Source organism: Myotis nattereri, assembly GCF_964212035.1.
Source record: "Myotis nattereri genome assembly, chromosome: 7".
In the NCBI taxonomy this organism is placed as follows: Eukaryota; Metazoa; Chordata; class Mammalia; order Chiroptera; family Vespertilionidae; genus Myotis; species Myotis nattereri.
The window spans coordinates 52,259,188-52,282,500 of record NC_138082.1 but is presented as its reverse complement, the minus strand read 5'-3'; the positions used below and the strand labels follow the sequence as shown (position 1 = coordinate 52,282,500).

Here is a 23,313-nt window from a genome sequence, read left to right as displayed (position 1 = left end):
TGAAAACGGCACACACACACACACACACACAAACACACCGATTTTATATGTATATATATATATATATATGTATATATATTAGAACTTTACTCTAGCGGCCTCAATAGTTCAACCAACTGTGTCCCTTTCACTTTGCAAAATACATTTTCACTGATCACGATACCCAGTTCTTGTTAAGAAACACGAGAATGGGATTATAGCATTATCTTCCTGCTTGGAGTTAGACACATTTTCAGAGAAATTATAAATGCCTCTAAAACATGTTTTCCAACCCACAAATATGTTTAAATTTACAAAGACCTCTTGTAGGAATTAATTTGAACTCTTTTGGATGTAGTGTTTTTGAAAACTGCATAGCCAAGTACTATGCAACCAATGTAGATTGACCTTGCTATTTTACATAGCATAGCCTCTGGATAACTTTTATCACTCGCCCAGATGGTGTTTGGCCTATGTATTTTAGTGGAATGGTTTATTTTCTCCATGATAGGTTTCAAATGCACAAGGAAACATTATACCCGTCTATCTGCATTTGAGTAGAATACAAACTGACTAATAGATAAACATTCAGTGTGAAAGTAAATAGCCTTAAAGTATACTGCCTTCACATTCCATTGATCAGCTCAGTCAGCACAGTTTTCCATATTGTCACTAATGTTCTAAATATTTTGGTGAGAAGCATGCCAGAAGTGTAGAGTACTTCCATTTGTGTCACACATAAGGTTATTATGAACTACCTCTTGAATTTCTATTGATCCTTCTGAAGTGGTTTCCTTCACTTCCTTTTTGTCCCCGTTGGAAATGTTATTGCAGTTGTGAAGAAGAGAATTAGGGGCTGTTAAGTGAAAGGGCTCAAATCCCTTAGCCAGAAGGGAAGGGATTTAGACTGGCTCATTAACTCCTTACCTTCATTAGGAGCCTTCTCCAAATTCTTAGCAGTCAAAAAGAGGCCAAGAGTATGGAGCCCGTTACTCAGTTGTACTGTCACTGATTGTGCACATTCACTACTGAGGATGCGGCCCCCGTCCCCCACACCATGCTCCAGAAGGGAGAGTCGGAAAAGAGCTCATTATTAGGCTAGTCCATACAAGAGCTCATAATGCTGTCATGTAGAATCAAAGAATCACAGGAGAGCACGATCTACTCAAAGGTCAGCCTTATCTCCCCCAAAAGTTCTTCATTTCTTCAGCATGCCCAATTTCTTACAAACTCAAATCCTAGAATTCGGGAGGCTAAATGAAATTCACACATGAATTCAGCTTCTGCCTAAATACATGGATTTTTGACCACTGATATCTCAAAGTAATTATTGAGTCACTTAAAGCTAAAAGCCAGTATGTCTGACTTCATTTTCAGTTTTGTAAATGCATGTAAAACATAACAGTGCAGTCATATATTTGGCATTAACTCTTACTAGCCACAAAAAATATGGATCAATATTGGATTTTCCAAAGTTGTCTAAGTAAGACTGGATTTATCAAAACTTGCCGGTTGCTTTCAAGTGAACACAGCATGTTGGCGGAAATGAAATGTAGTGTCTAAAAGACAGAAAATAGGCCAGTACTATACAAAAGTAAACTTGTCAGTGAGATCAATATGGACCTACAAGTTAATGGGGATATTAGAATTTCCTTACAATAAGGGCTGTGCAGGGTGGAGCCAGAATACGATTGTAGCATTTATTCACTTGTGAAAAGCAGAGGGTGTATTTTTGTATCCTTAATGAAAGGCACTGCTTTTTAATGTGGAATACTTATATGTAAGCACAGTTTTAATTCCTGGAATATCATAGTAAATTAAATTCTGATTCACATGCTCAGCTTTTAGCAATATGAAAATAATAAAAACAAGGAGTAATGGATCAAACATCATAAAATTTCAGAAATATCATGACGTTCTCATTAGCTTTCTCTATGTTGTGTTTCAGAGAATCTGACATTGGGGATGAAATCAGTAAAAATATTTGAAGGGCAAACAAAAACAAAAACAGAAAGAACTTTCTTGGGGCTTCCCATTGCATTTATTTAAAGTTTTAAAAAATGTACATCACTTTCGGAATACATAAAATGCCAGTGCTTTGCAACAGTTTTGTTACTGCATCTCTTGACTAAAAAATGAAAGAAGAAAAAAAAAAAAAAGGAAAAATACATTCAAAAAGCCAGGCTGTCTGCTTATGCATGGGCAGTGGCTTTGGAAAGCTGCAGCCTACATTGTGTCTGTTCAGAGGCATTGCCGGGCGTCCGTCAGCTACCAGTGAGAAGTTGCACAGGAAGCACAGAGGAAGACAAAGAACAACTTGGTGGGGAGCAGGAGAGGAATGCGAAATTATGACAAATGCCACATATGCCATTGGGGTGGGAGCTAGAATCAGGTAGACATAGGCAGGAAGACTGATGTACTTGGCAACGAGATTTATGGGAAAAGATGGAAGAAAACGAAGTGACATGTCTGGCCAGCTATAGAGTGTATGTGTGTGTGTGCCTGTGTGGGTGTCCACTTCTAATTTCCTACTTTAATTTCCAAGAGAAATGTAACAAAACTGAGGTAGAAATGAACGTTGTGGGGACACTACAGCCCAGAAGAGTTTAAAATGAGAAGCAAAATTGCACTGACAAGAGAGGAGTCAAAAAGAAGGAGAGGGGATGTAGACGCTCTTTGTGGATATATATATGTAAGTTGGTCGGTTGTGTTTTGTAGTTATTTAGTTAGTTATTTGCTTGATTTGGTTGCTATCTCTGCATTCTGTTAAACAGCACGGCAAGCCTACAAGCTAGATTAGTGAGTAGAATGACACCGTTCCCAGCAGTTTTAAGAGAGAACTTGCAAACCACCACCACTCCCACCGATGCAGTAAAATGCAGTCCTAGCCTTTAGGTACTGTGACTTTCAGGGGCCTACACAGGTTTCGTGGCTGACTGTCCTAGACGCTAACACAAACGGAGTAAGGAGCTTTCCATTAACCAGTGTAACTTTTAAGAACATTTTCACTTCATTATCAAGGAGCAGTGTACGAAGAACTCTTGCAGTGACTGACATAAAGAATGACTCTGCTCTGGTTAATTCCCCATAATTAGTAAAAGAAGCTTTTTTTTTAAAAAAAAAAAAATCCTTCCATTTCTACTTTAAATTGTAAATATTCAGTTGTATCACACTTCACTATTTTTCTGGATACATTCAAAGTAATTTCCCTTGCTATTTTCCAATCGTTGAGGTAAACATACATTTTCATATAAAGTAACATTGGAGCCTATCCCATTACTCTCAGCAGTACATAGTGCTTTCAACACATTCCTTTGAGGTACTGTACAAATCACAATCGCTTTCCTGAGTTTTTGCAGACAAGAACATGAAAAGAAATGAACTGCAGAAAATAAGGTCCAGATTACCGTTACCCTGTTTTACCTGTTCTTAGCTTAATACCGCAGAACAGACAGGATTGAGGAATACTGTTGCTCTTAAAATGGCAAAAATCTGGTTTTCTGTCATAACACAAGCGTTCATCTCTTTAGTCCACTAATGTTTGAAGTTAAAGCTCTTTATATTAGCACATGCCACCAATGTAATTGTGAGGCAAACAAAAAAATAAAGCACCACTCCAGGCACTTGACAGCAACTAAATCTCGAGAACAGCAGAATGGAATCAACACACGAGGTTCATGTCCTTCCGAAGTCAACACACTTGCACCTTGCTCCTTGGTGAGTGTTGTCTAGCGTGAGCCGGACTGAGCATCCACAGATGCTCTCTGTCATCTGGGGCTTTCAAATCGGATGCTCTCATTCGATGCATTTTTTCCCCCCCCTCCAAATCTACCCTGACTCTAAAGATGCAACTTAATCATCACCTTCCCCGGTACCCTTTGCAATTTAAACACTACTGGAAAGGGGCTCTATGCCCTATGTAGCAGGTTTTATGTGTGTGTGCCAACATTCATTACACTTTTTAAAAGAAGTTATCACTGACTGCAACCAAACATTTTGTTCCATTCAACATACATATCAAGCTCTTTTTGAGATATGCTAGGCTGAATCTTGCAGAAAGCATTTTCAAAGTCTTGATATGTAACGGGCCTCAGCTGGCTGGGCATGATGGCGGAAAGGTCTGTGGCCGGCATGGCGTGGAGGGGGCCCACCGCCGCTTCCTGACACAAATGAGCCACGTCTAGTCCAGAGAAGCCTTCTGTGCGCTGGGCGAGCAGTGCAAACTCCTTTTCGTTGAGACAGTAATTGTGCTGTGAGAGCAGTTGTACTATTATCTGGTGCCTCGCTGTGCTGTCAGGAAGTGGGATGAGAAGTCGTTTCATGAAGTACCTCCGAAGAGATTCATCTATTTCCTCGGGTTTACTGGTGGCACAGATGACTACGATTTGGTCCTCAGCCGAAGTTAGTACAGTGTCCAGCTGCATCAGAAATTCGGTTCTCATCCGACTGACTGGACTGTGCTCCTCACTCACTTGAGAGGAGAGAAGCAGGTCAATGTCACTGACAAAGATCACGGAGGGCTGACGACACCTGGCCACAAGGAAAGAGGCGTGGATAATCTTCTCCGCTTCCCCTAGCCACTTGGCAACGAGTCCAGAACCAGCGATTCTGAAGAACGTGGCCCCCAGCTGACTAGCGATGCATCTGCCCAATAATGTTTTGCCTGTTCCTCGAGGTCCAAATAGAAGGATGCTCCGAGGTAAGGCCGTCAGTCCACTGAAGGCGTCGGACCTCAGCACTGGCCATAAAACCTCCTCTTTAATGACGGCCTTGACCAGGTCCAGACCGGCTATGTCACCCCAGTCCACTGGTGGTCCCTGGGTGATGATCTCGTTGGTGACCAGGTCAATGAGGTGCGAGTCAGTGTTCTTCAGTTGCTCGTCCACAGAGTGGTTGGATGAGGTAGCTGCACGGAGCCCAGGGCCTGGCATGGGGTGAGAGAGGAGCTGCCTGTGCTCGTCCCCATGCTCACTCATCACCGGCGACGTGTACTTCCCAAAGGGTTCGCTGGATCTCGAGCCCAGTGAGTTTTTAGCAGTACTGTAGGAAGGCGGGGTCAGAGCCCTACTGGACTGGCTGCTGAATTTTCTCTGCTGTTCAGAGGACATGAGCTGCTTTGTTGGCTTAAATGCCAAGGATGATGCTTCAGCACTTCTGTCAAAGCCATTCCCCCGATTTGAGTTTGAAATGCTGTTGTCGGGCATTCTGTACATAGGACTCTGTGTCGATCTCTGTTGGCCATAGCTGTAATTTCCATAACTGGAGTCCATATCGCCCTGCCCTGCCATATAGAAAGCTTTTCTCTTGAGAGAACTCGCCGAACTGTTTGTCAGGGCCGAGGGTGCGATAGGTGTCAGACCGTGACCCTGGTAGGTGTAGCCGGGAACAGTGGTAGGGGGCAGAGGGGTGGGAGCAGGAATTCCTGAAGGCAGGTATGCTGAAGGAGGAGGGGGTGCCCCCCCAGGGCTATAACCAGACCCCACCGCAGTCTGAGGGGGATAGCTAGCAGAGGGATAGCTATAACTGGAGAGGTTAGAAGTCCCATTGTAGCCTGGGACCAGGGCTGGTGGCGGAGGAGGGGGTGGTGGTGGCTGCAGGAGCCCAGAACTATGCAAAGGAGATGGATGAGGCGAGGGAAGTGCAGGTGCTGGTTGGCCACTGTACGTAGAATGCAGATAAGATCCGTTGTATCCTGGGGCATATTCCTGAGATGGGAGCCCTGCATGAAGACTAGGTACAGTGTGGCTTCCACAGGTACTACTGGAGTAACTGGGTTCTGTCAGGTTGCTGGCCACCCCAGGAGAGCTCCCTATACTTGCAGAGACATCTGCTGGAGGGAGGGCTGAACCGACTCCAGCTTTGCTGGCAGTGATGACATCCGGGACACAGTTCATGGGATAAACGGCTTCTGAATTCAAGGACGGCTGCCAGGGCTCGTTTTCATTTTTCCGGCCATTCACGAGTCCTGACGGTGTGTCTGAGTAGTTGCTGAGCACAGGTCGGTCCACAGGGCCCTCCAAAATGCCAGAATACTTCTCTGCATATTTTTTTAGTAGGTTGGATGCAGTCAGAGCAGAGATGTCATCATTCGCCCAGGCGTACTGATAGGTGCGCTGCAAATGACCTCTGTAGGCTTCGACTTTGTGGGCAGGAGACCGAGTGGTCGAGGTGATGTCAAAGTGCTGTTCTGGCCACTGGGCATGCTCCGGCGTCCACTGCATCTTCAAGCCTAAGGATGGGGGTGGGGGGAAAGTTGTTACTTAGATACTCATCAGAACTTCTTTTGTTACCTATTATTTTCTACCAATAATATCAACATTATAAAATATTCCCCCAGTTTATAATATCTGTCATGATCTCTATAACATGCATACTTTAAATTGGATTGAATTTCAGCCCTGTATAAAAAAATAAACTGAATTCAAATGAAAACTCCGTAGAAGACTTAAATTTTTCCCCATTTTTAACTCATAGACAAATATATTTCTGTTAAGCCTATTAAGTCACTCGCTACACAGAAACACATATATATGTACACACACATTCCTGCCAAGTTAGAATTCAACCCTAGGTTCTTACAATAAAATATGCATACATTTTAAATATCTAGCAAGTGCTTGTATTAATGTGCGGTATCTAGCTATTCTGTCTCTTCCACATCACAGTTTCTGTTTTATATTTTAGCCAATATAAAAATGAGACACAGCTGACAGATCACATCTAGGATACCCCTCTTATTTGGTACTGAACACCTAGTTAGCACAGTATAATGCTCCCTGCACAGAACAATATGACACAGACAGAGCAGGTCATTCCATAATCCAACTCTCATCTAAAGTGGCCCACGACAGTTTCAAATCTGTTTCGTGGAGTGCAGCAAAGCAATCTCCCAGGCAGCGCTCCATCGCTTTCATCGCACAAAGCCCACAACTCGGTATGAATTACAACTGGCTCCTTTCTGCCTCTCAGTCCTGTTGTTGAGCCCCTGAAAAAAAGATACAGGCATCACTTGTCTGCCGGTCTTCTAGCTAGCATTCTCCCTCCTTCTCTAATAATCCTTCTCTCTGCCTTAGAGCCTCCAAGCTACTAAGAGGAAAGAAGATTCTCTGTCTCTCTCTCTAGAGAGAGAGGTGAATAGGAAGATAAGATTAGAGAGAGAATAAGAGAATCTGGAGTCTAACTATATTTCCATGGGAAGCAGTGTGTGGCAGACACTGGAATAGTACAGCTCTGTAATGGATTGCTATGGGTAATTGTAGCATCTGTTAGATTACTAACTGAAGCAAGGTGACTATGTATTCAAGTATAAAACAAGAGTATTTTCTCACTGAAAAGAAAATGCTAAGCAGTTAGAATCAGAATCATTTGAATTTTACAGTTTAAAAGAGACCTTAGAAATGACCTTCTCACACCCAAAGGGATTCATAATGCACCCTCGAGGCCTCGCATGCAGTTAGTGACAGCAGAGCGCTGGAAGCCTGTTCTACTTCCCAGGGCCGGCTCATCCCATCCTAATCTCTGCTCCCTTGGAACCCTTGCTAGTCTGGTTCAGCTGTATTAAGCAGCCCTCCTTCATCTCCTCTGTATGACCCAAAGTGAATTTTGCAAACTGTCTTGTGCCCTCTGGCAGAGATTCCTTGATAAGGAGGAGGCCTGGTCTAAATGAAGCTTCTGTGGCATCAGCTCTCCTCTGAATTTCCCAGTCTATTTTGACAGCTCCTACCCGCCTCTGCTTCCTTCCTCCAAACCCGTTAGCTCTTCATTGCCTGACTGGCTTCTGACACAGCCAGCTTTGACTTACTGAGCAAATCTGAACATAGCACAGAGTTTGGTAACAGAATGGCATGTTGATTCCCTTCTGACTCCCTCTTCCTTGTTTGCAAAACCATTGCACCAGACACTGGAAGTTAATTAGCGGGATGATGCTGTGCTAATTGTGTTAATTTACAAGGTTTTAGTCAAAGAGAATCATGCCAGGGCTGGCACTGCTGTCATGCTTCCAACTTAATGATTAAAAAATACTGAAAACAAGGTAGGAAGGATTGCAGTAATTACACAATAAATGAATAAAGCAACAGGATTCATTTGCAAATATATTTTACTACAGTTGTACTCATTTGCATTTGGATTTTTTAAAAGGATCCATGTAGACATTCATTTGCAAATCACCATCTCAGTTAAATTAAGTCCGAAAGCTGCACAGCATAACTTAATCAAGCTTTACCATTTTATTAGTAAAAATACTAAAGGCCTTGCTACTAAAGATCTCTTGTACATGTAACAGATTCCTTCTTCACTTTCCTGCTTTTCAAAGTCTGTCTTTTAGAAACAATCTCATCAAATTGCAAAATAATAAAGTAAAATAATAAATAAATAAATTGTAAATCTGGGTGAAATGCAGCTTGTATCATTTCACTCTGAGAAACTCGGTGTGAGTTCTAGGAAGAACTAAAGTGATATTCTTAATTGTTTCTGTTTTCTCAATCGTTATTTTTTAAGGGGGAGGAAAACATACCACAAAATGGGTGAAATGATCGAAACCATACTTACAGGGAAAAAGATGCAATTTTAATGAAGCAGCATTTCAGGAATCATACTTTCATTAAATTCAACTGGAAATTATTAAGAGCAAATCACCAGGAACCAATCGCAAGTAATCAGTATCTAAATTCTTCTAGTGTCATGGGATTTACTTCAAGCCTTATAAGAAGGAGAGAATATTAATGCGACTGTAATGGAGAGCTGTCTAAAAGACCTACAAATTCATTAGTCCTGTAAATTATTTCCAGGGAATTTCTATTAGGATTTTTTTTTTTTTGTTAAGACTATCAAAATACAGTGTTGAGAACATAAGAATACACATATGCTATGAGTAAGTATTTGATTAGACTGATACAGAATAAACATGTAAATAAATGTCTTGAAACAAGGTTTCAGAAAATAATCTAGGAGTCACGGGCAATGGGATTTACTACAAGTGCACCACAACACAACACAACACCACACAACACAACACGCATGTTAAAGGGCCTGGTTTCCTTTCAGTGAGCTGAGGTAAGCCATTGTTATCATGAGTTAACACACATACATAACAAAATTGATATTTAAAACGCTCATTGTAAAAAACAAAATAACACTTATTTAGCTTTAGATTTAGAATAATTATTAAAAACAAAACAAAAACGATGGGCAGCCTTCCGCCTGTACTGGCTTAAATTTTTTTCCTTGTAAATTAACCATTTATACCAATACGTATAAAGTAATCTTGGTAAGGTATAATCCCTATACGAGACAGGAATATAAAGCTTAAATCAAGTAGGTTGGCTATTTTCCACTGGGCCTTTTTGCTTAGGCTCTGGCAAAACGAATTAAATTTCACAAGATTTCTGTTTCATCAGAAATTAAGCAAAGATCCTATCAACATTATCTATTTGGAACAATTATGGGAAACACGATTGCTTTTTGATTCTCAGGCTATTTTTGGATGTGATTACCAAGATTATTGGAAGTTTATTGATTGATTCATACTAAATAACAATAACCTTAGCGGGGCTGCAAAAGGCAAGATTGAGCTTTGATTAAATAAACTTAAAGGAACGGAATTACTCGCATCCCTGAAACACAAGGACTTACCTAGTGCTTTAAAGTCATTAGTATTGTTTAAACGTGGAAGTTAATAGTTTACCGTCTAGTTCTCACTATCAGTAGGCGCCCAGGAAGCTAGTGTTCAGGACGCTGTCCTGGCCTTGCGAGCACAAAGAGCTTTCTCATCGGTGTCTTGAATTTTAATCCCAATTGAAAGTAGAACCAAACTTATTTTTGTTGTTGTTATTATTGCTCCGTTTATTGGTGGTGATATGTCTGATGTGAAATGGATGAAAAACATACTGTTAAATGTTCTTTGAACAAAAAAGCACGCTCCCTTTTACTGTATTGCTGTTATCTGTGAGTGAGAAGCAGCAGATGCCTGTCACTTAACTTGGCACCCAAATAATAAGATGGGTTTTAAAAACAGCTTTTATATGGTTTCTTTTTGAAACACGAAGAGAAAAACCTCAGAAACAATGCCATCTTAAACATTATTAGAGACGTGATTCCAAAAAAAACTAACTCCCACTGCTGTTTAGTAATAGCTTACATAAGTACAATAAAAACTCAGAAAACAGCGAAAATTAAGAAAAAATAGTTCTTAAAGGTAACTGAAGAATTGCTCCAAAACATCAATTTTTATGTTTGATAGGATCAGACAATTATTAATACAGCTGGCAAATTTTACAATGCAATGTGTTTGTTTTTAAAAATGTGTAATTTAATAGAAAATTGCTTTTAAGATACTTTACCATGTTACACAAGAACGGCAGGTTCTACAGTAAAAAGCCAGAGCATTTTGTTATTTTATTGTTATAGGATTAATTTATGTGTGTACAAATGAACAAGCCTATATTTCCCATAAAACTGGGCAGTTTGCATAACATTTTCCATTGTTTTCCTTAGGACCATTTCATAACTTATCTTTAATTACTAAACAGTTGCTGCCTCATCGCTTTACTTGCTACATTTTCACAATTTTGAAATGAAACAACTGGAAACAATTGTGGCATCCTTCACAGTTCTGTCTCAGCTTCCAAATTATCAAGAAGCTCTTGTATAGGAAAATGAAGGATATAAAAACAACTTTCTGAATGGGAGGAAACTGAAATAAAAGACTAAGCCTGCTAGAATCTATTTTTAGCACACATTCCTGGAAATATTAATCTAAGGCACTCACTACTCCACCCCCACCCATAACACACACATGCTATTCAGCAGTTCATCAGGTCTAAAAAAGCTGTTCTCCTCTAGCAGGTTCCCATGGGGTAATTCTGCCTGCTAGGGACTCTGCCTTCATTTGTCGGTGTTCTCAGACTTCCTAAGGGCAGGGACCCGAGGCAAACACCTGCAGGCACAGGGCTGGCTGCTCTAGGATGGCTGCACAGCACTCTCACAGGCCTGCAACGTCACTGCACTCATCACACTCACTCCTTTGGGTTACTGCACCTCTCAAGCTTTCATTATTATTTTTTATAATATACTAGAGGCCCGGTGCACAAAAATTTGTGCACTCGGGGGGGAGGAGGGTCCCACAGCCCAGCCGGTGCCCTCTCGCAGTCTGGGACCCCTTAGGAGATAACGACCTGCTGGCTTAGGCCTGCTCCCAGGTGGCAGAGGGCAGGCCCAATCCCTAGGTGCAGCCCCTGGTCGGGCTCAGAGCAGGGCCGATTGGGGAATTGGGGTGCCGCCCCCTGTCATGCACAGAGCAGGGCAGATCGGGAGGTTGCGATGCCACCCTCAGTCACACTCAGGGTAGGGCCTATTGGGGGGTTGGGGCACCGCCCCCTGTCACACTCAAGGCAGGGTCGATGGGGAGGCGGCGCCACCCCCTGTCACACACAGAGCAGGGCTAATCAGGGGGTTGGGGCGCTGCCCCCTGTCACGCACAGAGCAGGGCCGATCAGGGGGTTGGGGAGCTCCCCCTTGCCATGCACAGAGCAGGGCCCATCAGGGGGTTGGGGAGCTCCCCCCTGTCACGCACAGAGCAGGGTGGATCAGGGGGTTGGGGTGCCGCAACTCTCACACTCAGGGCAGGGCCGATGGGGAGGTTATGGCTCTACCCCGTCACACACAGAGCAGGGCCCATGGGGTGGGGGGGTGGGGGCGCCGCACCCTGTCACACACAGAGCCGCAGGGCAATCAGGAGGTTGGGGAGCTCCCCCCTATCAGGCACAGAGCAGGGCCGATTAGGGGGTTGGGGCGCCTTCCCCTGTCTGGAACAGAGCAGGGCTGATAGGGAGGTTGTGGCCCCGCCCCCTGTCACACACAGAGCCACAGGGCGATCAGGGGGTTTGGGCGCTGCCCCCTGTCACGCTGATCCCGGTGCCGGGAGGCCTCGCGGCTCTGCTGATCCCGGTGCTGGGAGGCATATTACCCTTTTACTATATAGGATAGAGGCCTGGTGCACAGGTGGGGGCTGGCTGGTTTGCCCTGAAGGGTGTCCTGGATCAGGGTGGGGGTCCCCACTGGGGTGCCTGGCCAGCCTGGGTGAGGGGCTGAGGGCTGTTTTCAGGCTGGGACTGAAGCTCCCAACTGCTCCTTTTTTTATATTATTATTTTTTTTTATTCTGAGCCAGCTTTAGCTCTGAGGCTCCAGCTCTTAGGCCTCCACTCCTGAAAGCAGGTATCTGGTTTGTTTAGGTTCTACAATTGAAACTCTGTATCAACTCCAGCTCTGAGATCCCCGCTGGCTGAAAGCTGGTTTCTGGGGTTTTGTTTAGCTTCTATTTTTGTAACTATGTTTCAAACTGCCAGCTCAGAGGCCTGCAGCGGCAGGCGGGGAACGTTGGAGTCCTCCATCACTGAAGCAAGCAAGCCTCATGTTAGTTTCAAGCTGCCTGGCTGCCGGCCGCCATCTTGGCTGGCAGTTAATTTGCATATCGCCCTGATTAGCCAATGGGGAGGGTAGCGGTCGTATGCCAATTACCATGTTTCTCTTTTATTAGATAGGATTTCAAAATATATAGTACCATATCTACCATGGTTTCTCTCTAGAAAACAATTACTACTAGGGTGACTATAACAAGTAATTACAGTTTCCAGCCCCCTCAGCCTACCAGTGCAGCAGATTCATCATCTCATAGGTGGGACATGGCAGAATACACACAGCTTTAACATTTCAATTAGAGGGGAGCAAATTCATTGGCTAAAAATATAGGTTCATGCAGTGATGAGCCTTCTGAGAGGGCTTACAAACTTCCTGGTACTGAAAACTGGTGCCTTGTAATACCTGCTGACCATTATTCTTCAAGGGGAGTGATGACCAAATGAAATGTCTGAGCAGACTCTGCAGCAGTCTACTTTTTCTAAAAAAAATATATATTTTTTTATTTATTTCAGAGAGTAAGGGAGAGGAAGAAAGAGATAGAAACATTGATGATGAGAGAGAATTATTGATTGGCTGCCTTCTGCACGCCCCACACTGGGGATTGAGCCTGCAACCCGGGCATGTGTCCTGACAGGAATCAAACCATGACCTCCTGGTTCATAGGTCGATGCTCAACCATTGAGTCACACTGGCTGGGCTGCATCAGTCTTCTTTTGTGTACTGACTTTCATAAACCAAGAGGCCAACACACTTGATCTGAACTAACCCATTTGAACGGAAAACTTCCCCAGTCCATTTCCTGATCATTCCTAGCCTGAAAATGTGATGTCTTATCAGAAAGTAAAAGTAAGGCAAAAGTGAAGAAACACATGAATTACATATTCGCTTTAATACATTTAATTTGGTTCCATCTTCAGAACACTAAAATTAGAAGTCCTTTATAAAATGAATTTTATGTAGGAACTGTTCACTTAGTCAACAAACTGAGGTCGCACTACGTGTGAAGGTCAACAAACTGAGGGCCCACTATGTGTAAACCTTTGTGATTCAATTCTAAGAATTTAAATCAGGGGGAATCAGTTTACCAGGCAATGAAACTTTTCCAGCTTTCTATCTTCTTTGTAATTTTACATTCACTCATATGTGAAATCCAATAAAGTAAGTAACAAGCAAAACAGAGACAAACTCATAGACAGAGAGCAGGCTGTAGGCTGTCAGAGGGGTAGGGGAGCTGGGTGAGAGGGTGTTGGGATCGAGCCAAAAAGAAAAATAAAGGGAAAAAAAAACTCATGGACAAGGACAACAGAATGGTGATTTCTGAGAGGTGGAGGTGGGAGGCAGAGGAGGGTAGGGGGGAATAAAGGGTGAAGGAAGTAGATTTGACTTAGGGAGGTGAACACACAATACAGATGATGGGTTTTGGAAATGTACACCTGAAACCTGTATAATTTTTCTAACTAGTGTCACCCCAATACATTCAATAACAATTTACATTCTAAATTCCCTAAAATTAGAGTCTTTGATTTTAAAGATTAAGGGAACTGGCTTTGCTCATCCCATCATGTATTTGTTCTAATCTTGGTGAAGTCAAGCATATCACACTCAGCTATGAAATGTGGATGGCAGTGGTATAATATGCTACTGGACTGTTAAGATTACCTTAAGTAATATTTGGGAAAATATTTTGCAACTGTGTACAAATACTTTTGTTATTCTTTCATTTTGAAAAAAAGCAAGAGGTGCATTAAAAACAAAACTGACTAGACAGAAAAAAGTAAAATCACTCTTAGAATTTATAAATCACTTTTTTCTTTAATGTCATGACATCTACTGAAAAGGAAATTTTCCAGTGGGAATCTTGGTTATAAAAATGGTATAAAAATTCTTTAATACTCAGCAAAACACAGAGCATGATCTCCTTAATCAAAAAGGTGTCAAAAATTCAAAAATTTTTCATAGCATTTTATTTTTAATGTGATTTTTGACTCAATGTTGTAGAGACCACAACTAAGGAACAAAATATTTAGAGGTTTAAAACCAGTTAAGAATGATCTCAAAACTCACAGTCTCAAAATAAGATGTTCTAATTATATAGCAAGGCTGTCAAATGATTTTTCTCTTTAAATCACACTTTCACACCTCAAGACTCCAAATTATAATACATTTTGCAGCAAATTACTTTCTCCCCCCATTCCATCTTATTTGCATAAAACAATCCCTTTTAACAATCATGAAGGCATTTCTGGCTAAATGGCCCTTAGTAAATATAGTTCAAATACCTCACCCTCTAACAGAAAAATTGCCGCCTGACAGTCTGTGGGCAGCCTGCAGCCTGCCACCATGTTTTGTTTGGCCAGCACAGGGTTTGGAATCAGCCAACTTTATATAAAAGAATTCTTATATTTCCCTTTTTTTCAAGTTGAATGATCTTATAATACTAGAACTCATTCTTGCCAGGCAACAGTTGGCTGGATGTGATGACCACCTGCCCACTTTGGACATGGCATGCAATCCAGTTTGTCATGGCGCCCCCTTCCCTATTACAACAAGGTATTTTTACCATATTTACTGGTCACATAAGCAATTGAATTTATGATTTCACTATGAAGCTTAAAGCTCTGGCTTATAACTTAATTATATTTTCTTAAAAAGTACTAGTGCTCTTAATCTTTTTTTTTTTAATAGTCCCTTTAGAACAAAATGTTTCCAAATACTATTCATTATATGTTCCTGCCCTCTTAATCAGGGCACTGATAAAATAATTGATACTTTTCTTGTTGACTGAGTCTCATTGATACAATAGTATGATGAATAATGATTAAAAACAAAACACTGGTTTCCAGATTGCTGTTATTTCAGTCTGTTCCCCTTGGTTGTGGTTCGTCAGATACTTCTCGTAGCTATTTTCCTGTGTCAGTCCATGCCATCCCTAATGTTCCTTTGAATCTGCCATAGGTTCTGATACCAAAACCAAAGCTTCATTTAATAGCCAGTCATGAGCTTTGGTATAACTTTTGAGGGACTGCTTAAATGACTACAAAGTTATACTTCTTATTTCTTATAGAAAGCTGTTGGGTGGATGGTATCTGGATGATCAACTGATCTTTGGGCTTAGGCCGAGCCTGTATTCAGTGTTACAGGCACCATGACTTTGACAAGAATGGTATATACCCTGTCCTTCAACTAACTTTGTGAGAAGCTTATGATCTGAATTAGTTTCCCTAAAAGTCATTAAATTTTATTCACAGCAACAAAATATTTACTCACCAAAATGTGACCAAATATAAAAATGACTATTTTGCCAACATTTCATCATATGAGGATGTAACTTGGTATGCATTTTAAATATTAAAATCATTTTTATTTTTTTATTTAAAATTTTTATTTTTGAAAGTATTATTTATGTCCCCCATTGACCCCTTCTAGCCCACCCTGCCCTCCACCCCGCCCCCATCTTCACCACCTTATTATCTGTGTCCATGGATTATGCAAAGAACCAACAAGTTCTTTGGTTGATCTCTTCCCATCCACTCACCCACCCCTGCCTTCCCTCTAAGTTTCAACTGTCTGTTCCATGCTTCTGTGCCTCTGGATCTATTTTGTTCATTAGTTTATTTTGTTCATTAGATCCCACATATGAGTGAGATCATATGATACTTGTCCTTCTCGGACTGGCTTATTTTGCTTAGCATATTCCTCTCTAAGTCCCTTCATGCTATCTCAAAGGGTAAGAGATCCTTCTTTTTTACTGCTGCATAGTATTCCATGATATAAATGTACCACAGCTTTTTGATCCACTCATCTACTGCTGGGCACTTGGGCTATTTCCAGACCTTAGCTATTGTAAATTGTGCTGCTAAGAACATGGGGGTGCATACATTCTTTCTGATTGGTGTTTTGGGTTTCTTAGGATATATTCCTAAAAGTGGGATCACTGGGCCAAATGGCAGTTCCATTTTTAATATTTTGAGGAAACTCCATACTGTTTTCCATAAATGCAGGCTGCACCAGTGTGCATTCCCACCAGCAGTGTACTAGGGTTCCCTTTTCTCCACATTCTAGCCAACACTTGTCCTTTGTTGATTTGCTGATGATAGCCGTTCTGACAGGTGCCATTACTAATACCTCACTGTCATTTTAATTTGCATCTCTCTGATGATCAGTGACTACATATAAGACATAAAGAAGATGGTTTGCATTTGTGAGGCTGAATGCATAAGCACTTATGCAAAGCAAATTACACTGATGAAGGAAATAACACTTTTCATCCACCTGAACTTATATTCAATATATAATCAGGATAGATTGTCTATCACTTAAAGCAACCCAGGAAATCAAAATCCTAATTCAAATAACTTTTTTTTTCTGTAGGCAGTCTTAAAATTTCCAATGCTTAAACGATTCAAGTGAACATATAATTATGCTCATATAAAAATCTCTACATTTTAAAATTATTATTTAAATTGATGTTGTTGTTTTTGACAGAAAGTAGGTTTTACAAAAGTTTATGTGTAAATATTTTAATAATAATCTACATCAAGTAAAAACAGTGTCCAAAAGTCTGTGTATATCCTAACATAATCAATTCAAAAGAGTACACAACTATGCATATACATGCACCTTAAAATAGACAAGTGATTCATACCCAGAATCTTAGTATTTAGTGTCAGATGTCATCAACTATAACAAGGGAGAAGATTTGAGAGTTTGTAGGTAAGAGGACGGATTGTCCCATGTTAAGTCAAATGTTACTTTGTTTAAGGTACCTATGAGAATTATTTTAAACAATTTATAATAAGCTTAAATAGTGCTTGGTAGTTAACCTTTAAAGTTGTTACTTTATGGCCTTTCATTTCTCATGCCTGTCTTCCCTTTGCCCATATATGTTTTCAATCCATTAAGGCCATCTACCCTTTCCCCCAGTTACTTTTGTCACAAAAAGATCATCAGGACATGCCACATGTGTCCATAGGGACTGCCATTACTAATAAATATGTATGTTCTGTGTCACAACAGAGCACTCCCCTTGTTCTGCAGTATCAACCCTCTTACGTGTGTAAATAACAGGTGAGCTGTAGAATGTGGGGATAAATGGGGTTAACTCAACCTGAAAGCCATAAGCTAGATTCATAGTACAGTGGGGCCTTTACTTACGAGTTTAATTCATCCCGAGCCCGAGCTCGTTAAGCAGCTCGTTAAGGAGCTCGTTAACTCAAATTACTCTATCAACTCAATGCAAAAAATCCGAGAGACAGCTGGTATCTCAAAAAACTCATTAGTCGGGACACTCGTAAGTCAAGGCCCCACTGTATCTGGCCTGTATGATTGATCCAGAAAGAGAAATCCAAAATGTCAAAAGTATTGTGCATTTTCCATGTGTTTTGAATCTTTATTTTAAAAAGGACTCTGCTGAGATAACATTACCATCGTCTTAAAGTTTGAGGTTATTCCAGTTGAATCTCGAGATACAGTTGTGCCATATAAAATATATTTGCACTTTTAATTAACATAACCCAGGCATAGTACCAATCTTGAATTATGAGATGGCTGGTTAATTTCATCATTCACAATCTTAAAATATTATGTTAATCATTATGAGCACATATTGCTATTTGTAAATAGTTATTTGTGAGAGTGTGTATTCTACTCCAAGTATATAAATACAAAGCTCAATCTAGTTATATTTAAACTGAACTATATTCATCTTTGCCCAACATATCATGCTGACATGGGTCAATAAACAAGGTCATGCCAAGCCCCATGACCTTGTGTAAGATGGAATTTGCATTCATTCTTTTTTTTCTTTTCTTTCTGTGCTTCTCTAGAACCTGACTCAAAAAAGTCAGTTTATATAAAACAAAATAGGTAATGGGGATGCTGATTTAAGATTGAGGACTACCTCATATAACCAGACAAAGGAATAAGAATACTATTTACATATAAGTACATAACTCTTCAACAATTTCCCTTAAAACGTCTTTGCTTAAGGTGACTCTAAAGTGTGCAAAGCCCAGGCAAAATTTGTTTAGATTACTTATGCATTTTTCTCTTTTTGGCAATCTGTGCATTAATTTTTAATGCAATAGCAAAATAGTGTCTTGGACTTTGATAAAACATATTCTATAGTCAGGGCTGGGTGACATAGTGCATTAATTCAGTGTCCTTCACTCCTGAGAACTGTGTATAATGTAGTCCAGCCTGAAGAAAATAACTTTGATCTGAAGGCAATGGAAAAAGCTACATATGAAATGAGTTTTGCGTTGGTAGGCTTTGCGTTGTTTCTTCCATGCAGGACGACATATGAAGATAAACTGCTTTAGAATCCCATCAACATGGTCCAGGAAGGAAAGTGAAGAGCTCTCTGTGTCAGCAGTAGTTTCCTCACCTCTCCATTCTCTCCCCATCTGGCCCCATTCCGTGGTCTGGTGAAATAAACCCCAGCAGCTCCTATCATTGGGATGCTCTAATTTCCAGATAAACAGAACATTGTTAAAGTGCAATGTGAATGACAGTCCAGTTATTAGCGTGTTGGCTCTTCCATTTGTAAAAACAAAGCGTGCTGCATAATGAGACAGAATCAGAAGCTGAGGATATCAGCATCCTCAAAGGAGGTGGCGTTTCCTATCCTGGAGGGGGTGCCCAACAACCTAATTCTTGGGGAAATGCTAACAATAGGAGGAACCACAAGATATTGTTTCTTCAAATTCCATTTTGATTGCCTTCTCTATGACAAGATTTAACTGCACAATTTCATCTACTGTTACAGTAGACAATGTCTTTACATTAAAAAATAAAAGTATAATCTTTGGCTGATTTGAATCAACTAGTTAGTTAACCCAAGTTGTATTAATCACATGAAATACAGATCCCCCCTTCTTGTAATTCTGCAATTAATTTCAATCCAACTGTCTTCTGTGGCGAGTAAACGTGGCCTACTTTGTCTCTAATGTAAGCAGTTAGAAATAAAGTTGTTCTCAATACTGTCAAAAGAATTAAAGCTATACGGATGTTACTTCGATATGGTCTAAATTCTTCTACAATTGTATACTTACTGGTGATCATGAACTGTTTATTGACCTCCTTAGTTATTGGTAAACTCTCATATTTCTTCATACTCTTAAGGACAAGGGAGATTCTTCCAGTCACATTTTTCAAATTAGCAGGTAACTTGAAAGAGATTCATTTCTAAAGTTTCCACTTTCCGTTGCTTATGTTAAAAGAGTAAATAAGTCAAATCTTCCTGCTACTTCTTCAAATTGTGCGCATCCTATTTACAAAGTCCCTGGACAACAGGAAAACCAGAACCCTGCGGGTAATACATGGACTCTAAATCTAAGTGCCTGTATATGTGTAAGTGTTATGTCTGAAGTTGGAGAAAGGATATTTCTCCAACTTTAATAAAAAAATGGGGAAGGGGGTGAAATGACAGATTAAAAAAATGCTTTTATCCTAAATATAATCTGCTTTTCTAGCTTTATTAGTAATAATCTCAAAATTCATAGAAAATTCTAAATTATTTAACTACACATGATATTTTTAAAATCAAAAGTAAGCATTACTTAAGGTTTCCTTTCAGTATATCTTAAAGATTTGTGACTTGAACCAAGTTATATAACTCAAAAACTTTCCATACTGACACAAAGTCTTAATTATGGCCTCAAAATATACCATGCACACTCATTTCCTTAATTGAGTACTTATTTTTAAGGAGATCTTTACATGTGTAAAGTTTTCTTCCAAAAGGAAACCTAATAACAATTTTATTAAGTACTGAAACATATTTTTCAATTGCACACAAAAAGAAAAACGTGCACTAAAATAATTTGAGATGAAATCTTTAAAAAAAATCATTGAAAAGCAAACAATGAGATTATATAATAATATGTAGGCAAGTGCCCCAATTGTTAATTTAGAATTGTTTTTGTATTTTTCTATACAAAATACTTTTGTCCTTTTTGTTAAAGCAGAATACAGAATTCATAGATTTAATGATGAATCACAGATCTAAAAGTACGTTCCTACTCACTGAACTGACATACGTGCAGCTAGTCTCCGTTTTTAAGCAAGTCCTTTGAAATCTACAAGAGCGTTCGTTTGTATTCGAGTTTCAGCCTTAGAGCCATTACATGATCTTAGCTAACTTGTGAAGTAAGCGGCAAGGATGTTTTATTGTGCCCTCCCTTGTTTGTTAATGCCTCTACATCCAGCCATTGTTTTCATATATTACCTTAGAAATTACTTTATCCAGTCCAGTGTTAAATGATATTATACTTTTAAAAGAATCTATTCGGAAAATTAGTATAAAATAGTGGATTGCATCCCTGGCCACAGCTCCCAGAGGCATGAAAATGTTACTTGAGCACCCACATGACAGCAATGACAGCTTAATCACTTGAAGGCTTTTTACATTAACCATCTTTTTCTTTCAATATGAGCAGTAATACTCAGGCATCATTTAATAGGAGGTTAGCTATTCACTGAGGCTAAATAACATACTTTGTAAAATATCAAAATCAAGTTTAGTTTCTAACGAACATTCCTTCACATTTTCTGAAATATTTATTAGTGCACATTCATAAAGTTTGACTTCTTTTTTCCTCTCCCAATATGTGATTTAAAAAAAATAGGTCTGGTAATTAGCATGCAGAGTCCAACAGCTTCCTGTATTGTTATAATTTTAAGTAGAAGATCCATGGATAAAACATAATTGAAAGGTGAGCCTTTTAATCTAGAGAATAACCTCCACAAACCAAATAGGAAGGAATAATTTTTTAATCATTCATTTGTAGCTTTATATTTCTAAGATGGGAAAAAAACAAATAGAATCTAAAGGTGACCTTATTTAGACGTATTAGTCAAGACAGCCTTTGCTGTTTTTAAGCAAACATGATTGTGACTCCACTTTGTCCATCCAGTTTTCCAGTGTGAAAATTGGATGATGACTTGAACAATTCTCTCCCCATTAGTGAACTGTGGAAAGGAAATATAGAGATGGCTTTTTATTTTTTTAAACTGTGCAGTGTCTTGCAGCAGATTCCAAAGCATCAAGAAAAAAACATTTTTTTTTTTTGCTAGACAAGCTGTCGTAATTGAAATGAAGTCTAATCAGACTCATTACTGTTTTCAGCAATTTGCACCACCAAAGATGCTTATTAGGTAACTGTGTTTAATAAACCACTCTTTAGAAAAATACCAGTAATGAGCTCTTAACAGCCAATCTTTAGTATGAATGTAATGTGAAAAGTGTTCCTCGTGCTGAATAGATTTTCACATTTAGTAGTGTCATAATTAAGCTCCATGAATTGGTTCTATGATGTTAGATTTATTGCAATAATCTTTTTTTCTATTTTAAATATATTTGGAAATACAATCATCTTCTATTAGAGTTGGATTATATTCACTGCACAGCAAATTTTAGGCTACTGCCAAAGTGGTCAACAGCCTTTCCAATGGAGCATTTATTAACAAATGATAAGCAAAGATTTAAAAACTGATAATGCCAGATCAACATCCCACATCTCAGAAAAAAATCTTCCTATCATTTAATTATATATGAAAACTTACCCAAGATATAAATATATTGTTATCATTAAAAATAAAAATTGGATTTCTATCACTAAGTTAAAACATGGAAAAAAATGGACATTCTGAAAGGAATATTTGAGGAAATGATGGCCTTTCATAATAGCGCCTATAAATAACATTATATTGCTTTATTAGATACTAAAGGCCTGGTGCACAAAATCGTACGGGGGTGGGGGGTCCCTCAGCCCGGCCTGCACCCTCTTGCAATCCAGGAACCTTAGGGGGATGTCCGACTGCCAGTTTAGGCCTGATCCCTCTCTCTCAAAATCTGGGACTGCTGGCTCCTAGCCACTCTCCTGCCTGCCTGCTTCATCACCCCTAACCATTCTGCTTGCCTGATCGCCCCTAACCGCTCACCTGCCTGCCTCATTGCCCCTAACCACTCTGCCTGCTTGCCTGATATCTCCAAACCCTTCTGCCTGCCTGCCTGATCACCCCTAATTGCTCACCTGCCTGCCTGGTTGCCCCTAACCACCTCTACCTGCCTGCCTGATTGCCCCTAACCACTCTGCCTGCCTGCCTGATGCCCTTAATTGCTTGCCTGCCTGCCTGATTGCCCCTGTTTGCCTGCCTGCCTGATCACCCCTAACAACCTCTGCCTCAGCCCCCACCACAGCAGCTTCGTCCAGAAGGACGTCTGGAATGATGTTCAGAAGGTCTTTCGTCTGTCCAGTCTAATTAGCATATTGCACTTTTATTATTATAGATTGTTCTGAAATACATGAATACCATTTTCCTCCCCAAACCTTCTTTTTTGTAGCACTATTTACTATGATCTTAACATTAAAGAACAGTATTACCAGTATATATTATTTATAGTCACTAAAGGTGGTCATGAGAGTTATCGAGGCTTCTTATTGATAAGGGAAAATGTTACACACCTTTAAGGACAAGAGGTATTTCCACACAAGATGATGCATGTGCTAAAATAAGTGCATATCTATAGTGTCTATATCAGAAGATAGCCTGAGGCATTTCTCTCTACATATATTATTATATAGAAGGAACTGAAAATATTTTGGGGGAACTTCTAAATAAAGCTTATAGGAAGGTCTTGAACTTGTAGTCATGGCATGTCTCACAAAAGAAGATAAATATCTTTCGTTTGCTAAAAGCAACCCAAAAGATGACACAATCAGCTTTGTAATGAGATTCTAGACATTGTGAAACAGAAAGAAAATCAAGAAATGAAAAAGTACAAAAATAACATGAGAACAAGCGTTTATACTCATTCATGATAAAATGTTTAGAAAGATTCTGTTACTTAATGATTCCTCTCCCAATACACTTTTATTTCTTCTAACCTCAAGCTTCACGATTCCTATTGGAGC

The 23,313-nt window shown here is 39.9% G+C and overlaps 1 protein-coding gene across 2 annotated transcripts in view; it reads right to left on the bottom strand.

Annotated features, from left to right (window-relative positions):
- Nucleotides 1-3,953: 3,953 nt before the first annotated feature.
- The window catches only part of FIGN (fidgetin, microtubule severing factor), a gene marked incomplete at both ends in the record, with an annotated part of 119,426 nt that continues 100,066 nt past the window's right edge, over nt 3,954-23,313 (bottom strand). Inside the window, 2 exons of one of the 2 annotated variants that reach the window (XM_081096091.1) lie at nt 3,954-6,208; nt 6,709-6,811. In XM_081096091.1, the coding sequence (XP_080952217.1) occupies nt 3,954-6,208; nt 6,709-6,811 (2,358 nt within the window). Of the gene's footprint in view, nt 6,209-6,708; nt 6,812-23,313 lie in introns of those variants that run through there. The other variant, XM_081096090.1, reaches the window with a different exon arrangement.